The sequence below is a fragment of the Neophocaena asiaeorientalis genome, unplaced genomic scaffold, assembly GCF_003031525.2.
Source record: "Neophocaena asiaeorientalis asiaeorientalis breed wild unplaced genomic scaffold, Neophocaena_asiaeorientalis_V1.1 scaffold70, whole genome shotgun sequence".
Lineage (NCBI taxonomy): Eukaryota > Metazoa > Chordata > Mammalia > Artiodactyla > Phocoenidae > Neophocaena > Neophocaena asiaeorientalis.
In genome coordinates this window covers 8,321,424-8,338,164 of record NW_020175410.1, presented here as the reverse complement: position 1 = coordinate 8,338,164, position 16,741 = coordinate 8,321,424, and the positions used below count along the sequence as shown (strand labels likewise).

The window sequence follows — 16,741 nt, the reverse complement described above, 5'->3', positions numbered from 1 at the left end:
ATTTCTCCCAAGAGGCCACCTGCTTCTGGGAAAAGACAACAGGGTGTGCCCTCCATTACACCTCCATTTAACTGATGGTGTAATGATGTACAATTCCTTGTTGATCCCTGCAATTCAGAGTTACTGTCTTGGAACATATGATTTGATTATCTCTTTTCACTCCATAGGATAACTGTAAAAGTATCCACCCAGTGTTCAATCCAACCCCCAGACATTGCTTCTGATGGCCTTAAATTTTTTTGATTAGTCTACTCGCCACAAAAACTCAGATTACTAAAATTAGTGGGGAAGGGATGGATTCTTCTAAAACATCCCACCACCAGAACAGGTGTACTTGCAAAGTAAAGTTTGCCTGACGCATCCTCTGTCTCAAGTTGTACAAACGGCCCTGGAGGGTGGAGCCCTCACAACCTGCTTCCCTGGGCGTGCGCGTCTGTGGGTGTCGGGGCACGCGCAGGACACACATGGACCCACTCTCCCAGGGCAGCCCAATCAAAGTCCCCCTCTCACCTCAAAGGCTGTCAACTCTCACGCCCCTCCTTGAGCGCACAGCCCCTTTCTCCCTCTTCGCTCCTTCATATCCCGCCTCCAAAGTAGGATGCCTACTCTCACTGGCAGGTGCTCCTCTCACTCCTACCCTGAAACCAATCACTCGCGTACTGGTGGAGAACGACGGAGCCAATGGGAATGCTCGTTGCGGCAGCTGCCGGCCCGGAGCGCCGGGAGGCGGTGCAGGGGGCGGGGTACGGGTTGAGGGGTTAGGTGCCTTATGGAGTGAGGAGCGGGCAGAAGAGGCGGCGGCGGCGGCGTTTGCTGTGGCGCGGCTCCGCGTTCATCCAGGCACCTCGAGGCCCTTTCCCCTTACCAGGTCCCCAGAAGCAGGGGTCCCGGCCCTTCCTGCAGCTACCGGGCTCTCCTGCGCGTGCAGCCGCGCGGATCTGCGTGATCCCGGCGGCTGCCCCTTTGCCGACCTCAGCCCCGACCGAGCAGGCGCCGCGGGCCAAGGGCCGCCCGAGACGGTCCCCAGAGAGCCACCGGAGGAGCAACTCACCTGAGCGACGGAGCCCCGGCTCGCCCGTGTGCAGAGGTAGCGAGCCCAACCTTTCTGTCCTCCCGGGCTGCGTCTCCCCGACGGTGCCCTCCGTGGAAACTTCAGCCTCTCCGGGCTTCTCTTTGCTAGTGCATTATCGAAGGTGTGAAAGTGGCTTTGGGAACCTCACCCCCCTGCGGTCGCTGCGGGGCTTGGATGAGCAAACTGCGGAGCAACTTTTATTTGACCCTCCTGCCGCCCCTCAGCTTTTATCTTCCATCACTCGCCTGTATCGAAAGGTTTTTCAGTTTAAGAGCTGATTAGCTCACTCATGTGTTTGCTGTTTGTAGTGGGGGAAGGAGGAGCTGGGCGAAACACTTAAAAAAACACGCACACAAACTCTCCGGCAGCAGATAAGGTGGTGGTTGTAATCTCTACAGCCTCTTTGTGCTTTCCTACAAAGTTCCTATAATGTGTCTGTGCCTACCGGGATAATTTTTTTTTCTTTTTTGGGGGTGGGGAGGTGGAGGCACCAGTTATGATGTAAGGATATCCTGTTGGGTGTGTAGAGGGGACAGTTTTGGATGTGCAATTGAAGTGTATAGTGTTTGGTTTGGCTTTTTTTGGGGGGGGCTCCCTCTTTTCTCTACTTTATATAGTCATATGCATCAGGGCGGTACTGCACTGGAAACAGTTTATGCCCAACTCAAGACTTTCATGGTAAATTTCTAAGGACCTATTTGTGGAGTGTGCTCACTTTTTTCCTTCTATTTTTAAGTACACTTAACAGTTCAGTTGAGCTGTTAAAGGATCTCAAGTTTCGTTTTTCTTAGGTGTCAAAGGTAATGGTGAACTGGTGGATGCTGTCGGCTTCCCTTAATGTTTTGTGTTTTGGGGTGGTTTGGTTTATGTTTAGGGACACGGTGAATGATCTAGTTTAGTTCTGGGGGAGAAAAGGAAGTTTAGCCAAAACAAGGATGTAAAACCCATAAAGGAGGGAGGAGTAGCTCATGTTATTAGATACCACGCTAGGGCTACAGATGCTGCTGCTGCATTGTGGAGAGAACGGATCATACTGAGGGGAAAAATCTCTGCTTGGAAGGGAATCACTGTGGAGCCTGTGCAGTGTTTATGTGGTATGTGTAATTTTTTTAATGGAGTTTTCTTGATGAAGGTCTTAGACTTGGAGAAAGTGATTGTGTTAAGATAGATTGCAGTTTTGGTGTTTTGTTTTAATATTTCTGACCCGTAATTAGCATGTTGCTGAGGCCCTTGTTTTCAGACCACTTGATGGTGAGGCAGGGTAGGATGTAGTGCAGTGGTATGTGTACAGGAGCACCGAGAAATACATCCTGTAATCAGTATGCACCAGAAGGAATTTGCTCCCCCACTCCTCCCCCAGGTCAAGCCAGCTACAGAAACTGACATCCTCCAGCAAATCCTGAATGAATGAATGAAAACAACGTGATCGCCCTAATAATGACCGCAACTGAACACACATCTTTGGCTGTATTTTATAGAAAAGGCCACCATTTTCTAACAGATTAATGCCATATGCAACTCCTTTGCACATTTTCTAGAACTGTATGAAATGAGAGGTAACAGAATGAAAAGAAGGCAGCAGTTACATAAATTTTTGAGTGATTTAGTTTCAACAGTACATAGATTGAGTTTTGAGATTTTCTTTTAGGGACTAATGTAAGAGCCATAAAATAAGCACTGCAGAAAGACTGTGTTCAGAGGGTTTTGTGGGCATAGTGAGTAGTTTCAGTAATTGCTGCAACAATATATTGGTCATCTAGTACCTCCTCCCCTTTTGTTGATAAACACATCTTACAACAGATCATAGTACAACTTGTTTTTCTGCATCCTTCAAAAGTCTTAATTGCTTAGGAATTACAAGGTCCATCATCAAGTAATTTTAATGAAATTTGTGACCAGGCTTAAACTGTCCTCTTTGTTTTATGTAGTATGTCACTTCTGAGTTTAATGCAATTTTAACGCAATCATGATGAAAACACTTCTCTGACTCTGGTTGTTCAGGAGACAGATTTGCATCAGAGAGCTTGTATTGGGAACAGAAGAGGCCTTTCTGCTGTTTTTAACACCAGGTGGTTTTGTCAGTTTCTTACACTGAAATGATTTTGAATGTAGGTTCTTCTGCCCCCAGTTCCCTGATGATATTACCTTTCTGTTACTTCTCCACATCCCGTCTTGCTCCTCTCTACCTAAGTTAAAACTATACAACTAATCTGTTCTTTTTACTTATCTATTTAAAATTCATGCTATGAACAGTTGAACAATTTTTCAAACAATTATCTACTCAGTTTCTTTTGAATTCTGCAAGGTTCTGACTTCAGTGGATTGTAGCCTCCACAGGTCAAGGCTCCTGCCGCTGCTGCTGCTGCTGCAGACACTGACATCACTATACTGCATGAATGAAAAACAACAACGTGCTCCATTTCTTGCTCTCCACCTCCTTCCTTTTCTGCACACTCCGTGTGTGTGTGTGTGTGTGTGTATGTATGTATGTGTGTGTATGTTTAAGATGGTATTACGCTGTATTTGAAAGTACATTTAAAACTGTTAAATTAGGTAGGTGGTGGCTCAGGGATATGTGTTTAGTATAGAAGCATATTGCTTACAAAAAGCTTCAAGTGCTATGAGCATTTGGACTAGAGGTGACATAACAGCATTCAGTATTTTTTTATCTGGACTGGTGGTTATGGAATAAAATACAGAAGATGTAAACAATTTTCTTTGTAATTGTTTTACCAAGAAGAAGTTATGAGACAACATAATTTCTTAACATGTTAGATCATTATCTCCCTCTGAAACATTCTTAATATGCACATTTATAGGGTTAAGTCTAGAATAATAAAGAAATGATACTCAGATTATTTCACAAGGCTGAGGAAAAGCTTAATTATGTAAATAGGCACAATTTTAATATGATATTTATAAAATCTAGCAAGAAGGTGGTAATTTTCTTTATTTTTGTAGCACAGTTTTAGATAATTTCAGTGGGTATCATAATAGAAGATATATAAATCTCCAAACACCTTGCTCTGTATAGAGGACATGGAGTTTTAAAAATTGAAATTATATTGTTTATGCATATGATCATATTTTTGTTTGCATTTTTAAAATTTTCTTTTGTATTTTTAAAACTTCAAAGTTTGTTATTTATATTCATTTCTTCTGCCTTTAGCAAAATGTCACCCTCCTCCTTGTTTAGTTCTGAAGGGTCTTGAAGTGGTGAATGACAAGCTACTGAATGCATCCTCAGACTCCCTGTGATGTGTTTGTAATAGATGTAAAATCATAAAGTATTATGCAAATAGTTATTTTTTTGTAATGGTAATACATAAGTCTACCTTTGAGATAAATAGAACAACCCAAATGAGAATATAGCAGGATGTTAGTGTTAAAATTAATGATCTTTAAGCTAAAATCATGAGTAACAGTGAAAATATAATAAAGTTGCTTCTTTCTGAAAACTTCATAAAGCAAAACCTATGAATTCAAAAACAGAGCAAATACAATTTTATTGTGCAAGACAGTAAATAGCAATTGCAGGTCTTTTTGTGGTTTTTTGTAAGGATTGAGCACTGAGATGAAATATAAATTCTAAAAGATATAAAAACAGTTGCGTTAGAGCACTCGATGTAGAATACCGCTTATTTTTAAGTGTACCAAACCTAATAACAAAAACATGGAAGAGCTTGTAATTTATATAGTTCCTGCTGTGGAAAATAGCATGTGTTGCTTCCTGATTTAACATGCCTAATATCATTAACTCTAGAGTGAAATTTGGTAAGAATTTTTCATGAGTACCTTGAGAGCCTTATTTTATACATTGAGAAGTTATGATTATATTTTAAAAGAAAATACAAAGCCAGCTAGCATATAATGCTGAATGACTGCCTGCATTGTGTGTGCATGTATGTGTGTGTGTCTGTGTTTTGATCAATTAATTTGCTTTCAGTTTTTTATTTTTCATTAAATTTTCCCTCTTGAGTCATTTTTACTGCTATGCTCAGTTTGTGGACTTCCAACATTTTTAATTACTTTTTTCTCTCTCTTTTTAAAGATACTCAGACATTCTCTTATAAAGTTACTTCTCAGGCCGATACTGTTGAAAATTAAGGTCCTCCGTTTGTCCCCCCCACTTTTAAAAATAGTTTTCCTTGAGTGCTTAGAGTTAACTTGCTTCAAAGCTTTCTTATACTAGACTGAAAACAGTTAAAGCTTTGACTGTTTTTCCTAAAGAGACAGGTTTCAGATACTGATTTTTGGGAAAGGTTTTCAGCCTTTGAGAAGTACACTGAGTATCAGTAGCGTTCATTAATTTTTCCCATTAATTATGGTACGTAAAATTTCTACATCAGTGGGTTAATAGCAGAATAGATAAGTGAATTTATAGAAGTTTTTTTATTCTTAAACTGTTTTATGTTCAAAGATTATATTCCTTTCGAATAACTATTATTCTAAGCATATTGAATATTGTATACCTAGGGTGTATAAAAGCACCTTGGTCAGTTTAGCTGTATGTAAAGTCGTGTATATATATTGAACTAAAAATTCTTTCATTATTTACAGTGCTTTTTACAGAAGGACATTTCATTCACTGCAACGTATGTTGCTTCAAGGATTTAATGCAAATTAGGATTTATACATTGGGGAAGTGTTGAAGGGTAATGGTATCCTTGTGATTTTTATTTGTGATAATGTGGACTAAATGTGAATAAGAAAACAAAGGAGTAATTGGGCTCCATGGCAATGAATAACAATGGAAATAAACAGCAGTGTTCAACAAATGGCGAGTAAGAGAGGATTTTTCTTAAATCTGAAATTTAAAACATTGCTAAAAGCCTGTTTTATCAAAGCTTCCACATACAGCTAATAATCTGCCAAGAAGTATATACTAATGACTTTGTTATTCTTAATTTTAGTTTAGTCTTTTCTCCAGAGTTTAAATCCCCAGACACCACCACGATAGGCTTTTTCACAGCACCTGTCCTGGGTCTGTGCCTGGCACTGCTGTCTTTTGTCTTCAATATATAATTTTGTTCTCTCATTAAATGTCAAAGAAACCAAATCACTGATGCTGTTTCTGTCCTATATTCTATTTATTTTAACAAGAGGTTGAGCTTATCTGATGATGGTCTCTAACTGGGTTTGCCAAAAGTTAAGTGGAGGAAAGAGAGAACACTACTCACCTATTGATGTGAAAAACCTGAGTGAGAAACTGATGGAAGAGCCAGAAGCCAATCTCTTTCCCTTTCTACCCCACATCTGAACCCCTGGAACTGACCATGACTCCATGGATCATCCAGTTGATTCTAGAAGGATAATACTTGTGCTTATTCTGCAAAACAAATTATAATGGATTTATAGTAATTCTAAAGAAAACAGGATTATACTTAATTATGAACAAACTGTGGAAAAATACTTTTCTAGTATTTCATTTTTGTAGGAACAAACATGGCAGATACCTTTAAGCAGTGTTGTTTACCTCAGGTGAATGTTATTGTGGCAGCTTGCAGGACGAGGCAAGTTCATGAATAACTCAATAACCTCCCCAATATTATGTTGTATCTCTAATTGTTGTAGGTACAAAGGAAGAAAACATGTGAGTGCTTTACTATATATAAGGCAATATATTCTTTCATTCATCAAGAAAGTGGATTTGAAATCATATCTTCCGATTCCAGATACAGTGTTCATTCCACAGGATTATCCTATTTCTCCTAATTAAAAAGAGACTGATATTGGTCATCAGCTGTGATTTCTGAGCTATAAGAATTACTAAAGAAGAGGTTTTCTATTGGTTCCACAGCACTATTACACTGTGCTGGGGTGTGCTTTGACATTTTCAGGATGTCTAAAAATGTGTCGAGAGAGAGAGAGGGAGAGAGACAGAGAGAGGAGGGTATGAGCAACAGCGTGTGTGAGAGAAATCCTGGTTCCTGAGGGGTCAAGGATATGGACTTGGTTGTATCTGGCCCTGTGTACTTCTAGAATCTGTGATGTTCTTGAATCGTATTATAGTGAGAAGTATTTTTCTCCATGATTATTAAAAGTTAGTTATACATGGTGGTAAACTGGTAGATGCTTCAGGAATTACTTAGCAGAGATTCTGGTCTCAAGGGATTGTCCTGGCAACTGGTACTAGGTTACTTTAGCCCCACCAAGAGCTAATAGTTATCACTGTAATTTGTGGGTTTGAACTCTGTATATTTGTAACTTAATGAAATGCAACTATGGTGAACCTTAATAATGGCTCACCAAAAATAAGGATGAGTTAAAGAAACTAGTGAGATCCATTATTGTCTGGGAAGGTTGATGTCCAGAATTGTCTTCCAAGTTATTAGAATTCAGAAATCCATTAAACTTCTGGATGTTTCATAACAAGAAGGCAAAAAGTGCTAAAACTTGCTGCCTAGTGTCTAAAGATAAAATACCCATCAACTACGGACAGTAATATCCCCTTATTAAGCCAGTATGGCCTCAGGGTAAACTTCTGTTAATAGTCCATATAGCTAACTTTAACTTTTATATTACTAAAATATTAATTATTTAGTGAAACATTTTCTAAAATTATTATACAATTGTTTTCTTGAGCAGAACAAACAAGACATGAATGAACTCTTTGTGGCTTAATTAGCTTTATTAATACCTATGATATACCTAATAAAATAATTGCTGTTGATACTATTGAATATAAGATTGAATGAGCACTGACTGACAACTAGAGTTGCCCTATAACTGATTCTATAAATTTGCTTTGGGGATTGTCTTATTTCTGGTAAAGGTGGAATGAAGCAGTGTGTGGCTACATTTATTCCTTAATGGAATAACCTGGCTTTTTTCTCTAGAATTAATTATCAAGTTAAAGACCAAAGAAATGATTTTCCAAATGGTTCCATAAAAGGCTTAGAAACAGAAAGGTATACTGAAAAATATTGGATTTGGAGTCAAGAGACTTGGGTTATATTTCCACTTCTAACATTTGACTTATAGTAAGTTCTTAACTGTTTGCATCTTATTTTCTCTATCTTTAAAATGATATAGGTGGGCTTTTTAAGAGTTTGGTTGTGTAGGGAAAAGATTCCGCTATGGAAAGGAAAAGTAAGTTTATTAAAGGAAAAGTAAGTTTATTATTTACTGAGGTATAACTGACAAAAGTTGTATATATTTTAAGGTATACAGTGTGATGATTTGGTACACATTTACAATGTGAGATGATTAGCACAATCAAGATAATTAACATATCCATCACCTCACATAGATGATGCCTTTTTTTTTTGATATGTGATGAGAACACTTAAGATCTATTCTTAGCAAATTCCAAGTATATAATACAGTATTATCGACTGTAGTCACCATCTGTACATTAGATTCCCAGAACTTACTCATAACTGAAAGTTTGTACCCTTTGACCTCCCCACTTTTCCCACTTGCCAGTCCCTGGCAACCATCATTCTACCCTCTGCTTCTATGAATTAGACTTTTTTAGATTCTGCACGTAAGTGAGGTCATATTTGTTTTTGTTTTTCCCTGTGTATTTGTTTTTCTGTCTGGCCTATTTCACTCAGCAAAATGTTCTCCAGGTTTATCTATGTTGTTGTGAATGGCAGGATTTCCTTCTTTAAAAGACTGTATAATATTCCATTGTATATGTATACCACATTTTCTTTATCCATTCCTCTGTGAGTGGACACATAGATTCTCCACATCTTAGCTATCGTGGATAATGCTGCAAAGAACATGGGAGGGCAGATATCTTTTCAAGATACTGATTTTACTTCCTGTGGGTATATACTCAGAAGTGAGATTGCTGGATCATATGATAGGTCTATTTTTAAGTTTTTGAGGAACCTCTATACTGTTTTCCATTCCCACCAATTTATATTCCCACCAGTGTTATACAAGGGTTCTCTTTTCTCCACATCCTCACCAACACTTCTTATTTTCTTGTCTTTTTGACAATAGCCATTCTAACAAGTGTGAGGTGGTATCTCATTGTGGTTTTAATTTGCATTTCACTGGTAATTAGTGATGTTGAGCACTTTTTCGTGTACCCTCATTAGCTATTTATATGTCATCTTTGGAAAATGTCCATTCAGATCCTTTGCCTATTTCTTAATAAGGTTATTTGTATTTTTTGCTATTGAGTTATATGAATTCCATATATATTTGGACATAGCAAATGTATATATCCAAAAAACCATACACTTATCAGATGTATGGTTTGCATATATTTTCTCCCATTCCATAACTTGCCTTTTTATTTTGTTGATTGTTTCCTTTGCTGTGCAGAAGCTTTTTTAGTTGCTTGTTTATTTTTGTTGCTTGTGCTTTTGGTATCATATCCAAAATATCATTGCCAAGACTGATGTCAAGGAGCTTTTTCCCTATGTTTTCTTCTAGGAGTTTTATAGTTCCAGGTCTTAAATTTAAGTCTTTAATCCATTTCAAATTAACTTTGTGCGTGATGTAAGATAAGGGTCCAGTTTCATTCTTTTGCATGTGGATATCCAGTTTTCCCAGCACCATGTATAGAAGAGACTGTCCTTTTCCCATTGTATATTCTTGGCACCCTTGTCAAAGATTAGTTGACCGTATATGCATGGATTTATTTCTGGGTCCTCTGTTCCATTGGTCTATGTGTCTGTTTCTATTGCCAGTACCATATTGTTTCTATAGCATTGTGTAGACTAGATGATTCTTAGTAAAATCAGTTATTTACAGAGCTTTTATGTCAGCAACTAGTCTTCACTGGAACTCAATCTAAAACACTTTTATAATTTCTCTTTCTCTCTTGAGAAGTTAAGTAATCTGCCCAAGATCAGGTGGCATGCACAGAAGGCCCAAAGGGCCATGTAACTCTCTAAGTCCCGACTTCAGGGTCAGGTGAAAGTTGCTTTTGGAACCCAATTAATTATGGGGCAGGAAAGCATGCACAATGGGTTATCCCATTGCTTATACAGTTAAGTCACAGAAAGGCCAAAAATAGCTTTGGTGGGGTGTGAAGAGAAAGCTAAATGGCACTAAACTCTAGGGTCCACAGAACTTAAAATAGCTGCAAGTATTCCCAGTGATTCAGGCCTCAGATATGTATATAAATATGTCATAGCACTTCAAAACCTTATTTCATTAGTAAGTCTTCTGCTTGGTCCTTAAAGTACTTACCACTTTGTTAAGACAATTTAGATTTAATTTTTAAAATTGCCTTTCACATGAAATCTTAAAATCTGGGTAGAATGAGTCTTGCATTTTCCTATTTGATAACATAAGCTTTACATTTATAATAAAGCATCATAGGCTCCATTCAACCATAACATTGTGATTCTTAACTTTTACCATTCTTTGATAATTTAGCAGCATTCAAAATAGTATCTTTTTATATTTCACTCTCATGGCAAAGCAGCAAGGTGCAGTATCTTCTCAATTTATGCCTCTTGGGCTCTTTTCCATTTTCTAGGTTTGCTGATGTGATGTATAATAGAAAAGATATTTCAATCTCCATTTTAACCATTTCCTTCAGGATGTTGTGGCGTTTTTCAGTGTCACTTGTGCTTACTCTAAGCCCTCTTTGATAGTCAGTGTGGAACATGAATCCTTTCATAAGTAACATTAGAAATGGTATTTTTATTGTTAGTTATGATACTGAAAGTGTTATATAGAGTCTATGTGATGAAGTTTCTCATGACTTTTCTTGTGTAATTATTTACTTTTCTAGTTAAATACATCAGTTTATAAGTTGGATTAATGAAGTAATATTTGTATCTTAGAAGATAACAAAAACTAGTAGAGCTCAGTTGCTCAGTTACCTTAAAGAACTTTGCTATACTTATGTAAACCTGTGAAATGATCTTCCCACGAATGTGTAAAAGGATCATAGTAAAATACAGATTTGTTTATATATTAGCTGGTAGTCTATAAACAAATTATGATATTTTTGAGTGTTCTGTGACAGTGTCATTTTCTTTCTTCCAAAGTATTTTGGAGGTTCTCTGGTGCATCTCCCTGAAAAGAATCAACTGTCCTTTTCCTGCTTAAAGTCAGGTTATTTCATTTAAGTGTCTAATACTTACTAAACAGGGATTAGCAAACATTGCTAAATGCAGTTTCATTAGCATTGTAAATTAGGGAGTTAGACTATGCTCAGAAATCAGGTTTTGGAAGAAAGCTACAACATTCTGCAATATTTTGCCAGATAGCTTTAAAAAACTTATTTTAAAATTCTGTTCTTTCTTTGCATATTTAAGTGACCTGTTATTGAAAAATACCTGGTCAGTTGATTGCATTTGCCCACTCTTTGTCTTTTTGGTTAACACATGGCCAAAGATGAGTGTAGCTTTAATGTAATTTCAGTGATAACTGTTCATTCAAGAAGTTTTTGTTTGCAGGTATTGTAGTTGTTGGCAGTATGTTGATGAGTAAAACTAATGCATTTTCTCCCTGTTTTACACAATAAATATTTATGGAGTCCCGGCTATGTCTGAGGAGCTCTGTTTAACCCTCACAGAATACGTATTCTAGGTGCTATTGGGGTGCTCACATTCATTTTTCTCAACAAGGTCAAGTCATTTAAAATCTGCCAAGAATTTGACCCACTATTTTCTCTGAGGTTTGGACTTCGTATGGGAATTATTATGTTCTGTGCTTATCTTTCAAGATTAGGTTGCACTTCTTGGTATTCTTTTTTGAATACCAAATACTTGTTTATATGTGTTTTTCCCTTATTAGATGAAGCTTAGGAGAGCATTATCTTGTGGCTTCTATATTATATCTAGGTCTAAGCTATATTGCTGCCTGGACATATTATAATATTCTGCTAAAGTCTGGCCTAGCATGGTGGGATTAACATGAAATCAGCTTCTGAAGCTGTTATATTTGGAGAAATTCAAAAAACCGTCATGCCAAAAATTTGGTGGGCATTTTCAATGAAAAATCTAAATGTTTTTAGATCTATCATAAAGATCATGATTATACTAAGCAAGCAATGAGAATATAAATTACATATTAATTTGTTCTTTATTGCAATGTAAAAATTTTTAAGTGTAGAGCAGATTTTGGGGTGTTTGTTTGCTTTAGAGAATATCTAATTTACACGCAAGTAAAATTATTCAATTTAGCAAAGTGTTATTTACACAAACTTTTTAGGAAGTCAGTTACACAAGACTGAGGTTCATCTGAGGTTGTAAAAATATATTACTGAATAGTGTAATTTCTCATTGCTACATAAAATGTTCTACTGACATTTAGCAGGATTAACTAATATCTTAAGAAGCTGTTATAAATGAACATGAATAGATCTTTTCCATTTCCTTTCTAGTCTGTTTTAAAATTCTAAGAAATTTTGTATTCAATTAACCCCTAAAAGGGAAAGTATTCATATGTACTAATGATTTTATTTCTCACATTTCTCTGTGGAAAGGTATGCTTTTAAGTTAGATAAATATTCCAAGTTTTCTTCTGGATTATTTTGTCCTTATAAAATAAAGTTATTACTTGAGTTATAATTTCCTACCAAACTGTTCCTAACCAGCTTAATGGAGGAAATATTTCTTCCTTCATGAAAAACTTTCACCAAACCTGCTACTGTTAACAGTGTCAGGAGGACAAGGCAATAAGTAAGCATAATTAGACTAGAAATATGATCGGTACTGTGGATTATGATTTTATTTATAATTGTATATGCCTACAGTCTGATTTTAACTTAAAGTTTCTGTATATACTTAAGGATGAAGAAATTAATTGGTCACCCATATACACACTACTGTATATAAAATAGATGACTAATAAAGACCTACTGTATAGCACAGTGAACTCTACTCAATACTCTGTAATGGCCTATATGGGAAAAGAATCTAAAAAAGAGTGGATATATGTATATGTATAACAGATTCAATTTGCTGTACACCTGAAACTAACACAACATTGTAAATAAACTCTACCCCAATAAAAATTTAAAAGTAAATAAATAAGTATACATTCACAGGAAGTTGCAAAGACAATACAGAGAGCTCCCACGTATCCTTCACCCACTTTTCCTTTAACGGTTATATTTTACAAAATTATAGTATGACATCAAAGCAGGATTTTTATATTGGGGTGTGTGTGTGTGTGTATGTATGTGTGTGCGTGTGTGATTTTATCACGTGTAGATCTGTGTAACCACCAGTATAATCAAGATACAGACCTGTTCTATCACAGATGTCAGATGCCACTCAGATCCCCCTTGTGCTGCCCGTTGTAGTCATACCACTCCCTCCCCCTACCACCCTGACCCCTGGCAATCACTGATCTGTTCTCCATCTCTATAATTTTGTCATTTTGAGAATGTTAGATAAAAGGAATCATACACTATGTGACCTTTTGAGCTTGCCTCTTTTCCACTCAACATAATGCCCTTGAGATCTATCACAGTAGTTCAGAGTATCAATAGTCTGTTTCCCTTTATTGCTGAGCAATATTCCACAGTATGGATGTACCACAGTTTCCTTACCCATCACTTATTGGAGGACATTTTGGTTAAGGTTGGGTCTATTACAAATAAAAATGTTAAAAAAATTTGTGTACAAATAAAAAAAATTGGTCACCTAATTTGATTATACCTAAGGGCTACACAATATCTGTGTGCGTGTGTGTGTGGTGTGTATGTATGTGTATAAAAGAGAGAATGCTGTAAAGTTCTCATTCCTTTCTCAACAATCACTGGATAATCACTGGCTCCTGATACTTTCTCCATATAGAGTAGAAATTCATGGTCATCTTTTCATAATGCTATAGGTAATTTTAATATACGAAGTGGTAGTGACTTAGGGACTTTACTTATCTCATGTAAGATAAAACCAATGGACATCTAACTAGATGAGAATTCTGAACATCTTCCTTGTGGTTATGGGGAAATTTGCTATTTAAAATACAATTATATTTCCTTCTGGAGGCATGTCTTTTGTGTGTGTGTGTGTGTGTGTGTGTGTGTGTGTGTGTGTGTGTTTGGTACACGGGCCTCTCACTGCCGCGGCCTCTCCCGTTACGGTGCACAGGCTCCGGACGCGCAGGCTCTGCGACCATGGTTCATGGGCCCAGCCGCCCCGTGGCATGTGGGATCTTCCCGGACCAGGGCACAAACCCGTGTCCCCTGCATCGGTAGGCGTACTCTCAACCACTGCACCACCAGGGAAGCCCTGGAGGCATGTCTTAAGTGCTGAATTCTTTGAAGTATTTACTTAAGAATTATTTGGTAAAAAGTTGTTGGATGGGTTTGGAGAAACAAATTAATCAGTTTACATATAAATTACCTTTTCTGAATCATCTAACGTAATTTAGAATGACAATCCAGTTATCTACAGTTTAATTTTCTTAGTAAGTGTATGATCATTTTCTCTGCTGGAGTTGGCTTTGTGATTTTTGAGCAGAATATTATGTTGGTATTTAAATTCAAAGTTGAAAGAAGTGTTGAAACCTGTCGTTATTGCATTTCTACTGACTGGAGTGGGTATTCTTCTAGGTGGTAACTGTATATAGCAAATTAAAACAGACATAATGCTTACATCCTGCAAGTTTACATATCCACATATTTTAAAATATCATCATAATTGTCTTTGGATGTTTTGCTCATGCTCTTTACCTTCTTGCTGATCTTGTTACCATCTGTATAAAAAGTTTTAATTTAAAGTATATTCCACCTATGTTTCACATAGAATATATCATATTCCCTTAGGTAACATGCTTTGAAAAAGTGGCCTAGTGTATTTTTCTATGCTACTAACAGAAAATCAATAATTTATTAATAAGACTTTCAGACCCAGAGCATCATTGGGTTGGGTTCTTAACTTCCTTGCAACATAATTATTAACTTTTCCTCCTCCCTCATTTCTCTCATCCTACTGATCACTATATCTTATCCCATCTCCTTAGAATTATGTCCTGAATCTGGTAGCTTCTTTCCATCCCCTCACGGCTCCGTTATTACTTATTGCTTGATTTGTTAGAACTGCTGCCTCTTAAGTGGTTCCCCCACCATTAGTCTCCGCTCTCTAATTTACCCATTGCACAGTCTTTCTTTATAAACACAGTCTTTCTTTAAAAAAAAAAAAATCTGAAGTTCACAATCCTTTCCTTGACATAAAAGACTCATCTCAGCATCCTCGATTGTGTACATCAAGTTCTTTGTAAACTGAACTCACTTTGTATTGAAAATGCTTTTATCTTTCAATAGCTCCATACTTGTTCCTTGTCAGGCAAAGATTCTGTGTCAGTGTAAGGTAATCTACTGATTACTGTAAATTAGATTAAGTTAGATCACTCTATTTATGGTGACAATTGTAATAATTTAGCAAGACTTACTCTAAAATTTGGCTCAAACTATCTCCGAGGTAATTCAGACAAAGGGAGTTAAGCCCTTCCATAGTAGAGAAATTAGAAATTTATTCACCAAACCCTGTTTTGTCTCCCTCTTGGCCCACATCAAGACTCTTTTTCCTACCCCTCCTTGCAATTATATAAGGCTTGGTGATATACAACATTTTCATCTGTGTTCAATAAAAAAGCACTAGTTTGATCCTCGTCATTCATTCTCTTCCCTCATCTGCCAGCTGGAAGCAGAGAATCTAGCAGAGGACTCCAACCAAGGCCCTGGGGGAATGGTGGAGCCATAAGATGAAGGAAGTCTGAATCCCTGAATGATCATATAGAAGGCCATCTGTCAGCCAGGAAGATACACATTGGGTTTTTATTGTGATAAGCCACGAATTTAAAAAAATTGTAGCTGTTAGCATTAGCAACTTTACTGCACCTCACAGTTTAAAGAAAGGTGGTCTGCCAGCTGCTACTACTGGAGCCACTTTGAAAATTCACCTTGGAAGTCTCATTCTTACCTCGTGTGATCCATCACATAGGCAAGTGTGGTTCATTGTTATCAGTGCTTCTGTCAGTATGCAAGAGATACTTCATCAAGTTCGATTGTGTGATCTTGGTGGAATATATTTAGTTTTATATAATTTGCTATTTACTTTCATTAACTGAAGATGCTATAACTACTCTCTGATTAATAATTTAAGAGACTATTTTCAAAAAAATTTGGAGACATTTTAAGAATTGATAGCCATGTGGAAATAAATCCATGGTCTCCCAGAGTGCCTGGCAGGACACGAAGTTTAGTGATCTTATTAAGTGGTCTTGTTATTTTATATAAATATGTTATTTTTCTTGGATATGCACTATATGAAGAGTTATTTATTATATGAACCTATATTAATGACCTGTTTGTGAAATACCTAAGCATGGATATCATAGCCTTTTATGTAAATGTGGAAAATGGGATGATAGAGATCTGAATTCAAGTTATTTTTGTCACTCTCTTGCACTTTATTCACAATGATTTTAGATAAGCCTCACATACAGAATATTAAAAAGAAATGTGGAGCCATTCTATTTGAGGCTTTTCCAGAAAGCCTCCTTTGCTAATGAGTTCCATAATATATGCCAGGTGATTTCTAGTTTTTGAGTATTCATTTCATTAAAAGTAAGGAAAGGATGGATAACTGACATCCACAGGTTCAACAAAACTTGAGTAGTTGTGCTAGGTGTTAGAGAAACAAACAGAAAAAGACAAGAGCTTTACTTTGAGGAAGGAGCCCACCCTCTGGTAGATAAGTCTTACATATATCATTTAAGTATAAACAAAATAGA

The 16,741-nt window shown here is 36.9% G+C and overlaps 1 protein-coding gene across 1 annotated transcript in view; it reads left to right on the top strand.

The window, feature by feature from the left end:
• The first annotated feature begins 464 nt into the window (after window positions 1–464).
• GLCCI1 (glucocorticoid induced 1) overlaps window positions 465–16,741 on the top strand; it is a 118,655-nt gene continuing 102,378 nt past the window's right edge. The window contains exons 1-2 of the mRNA XM_024767020.1: window positions 465–840; window positions 929–1,087. Coding sequence (XP_024622788.1) covers window positions 465–840; window positions 929–1,087 — 535 coding nt within the window. The remainder of the gene's footprint in view (window positions 841–928; window positions 1,088–16,741) is intronic.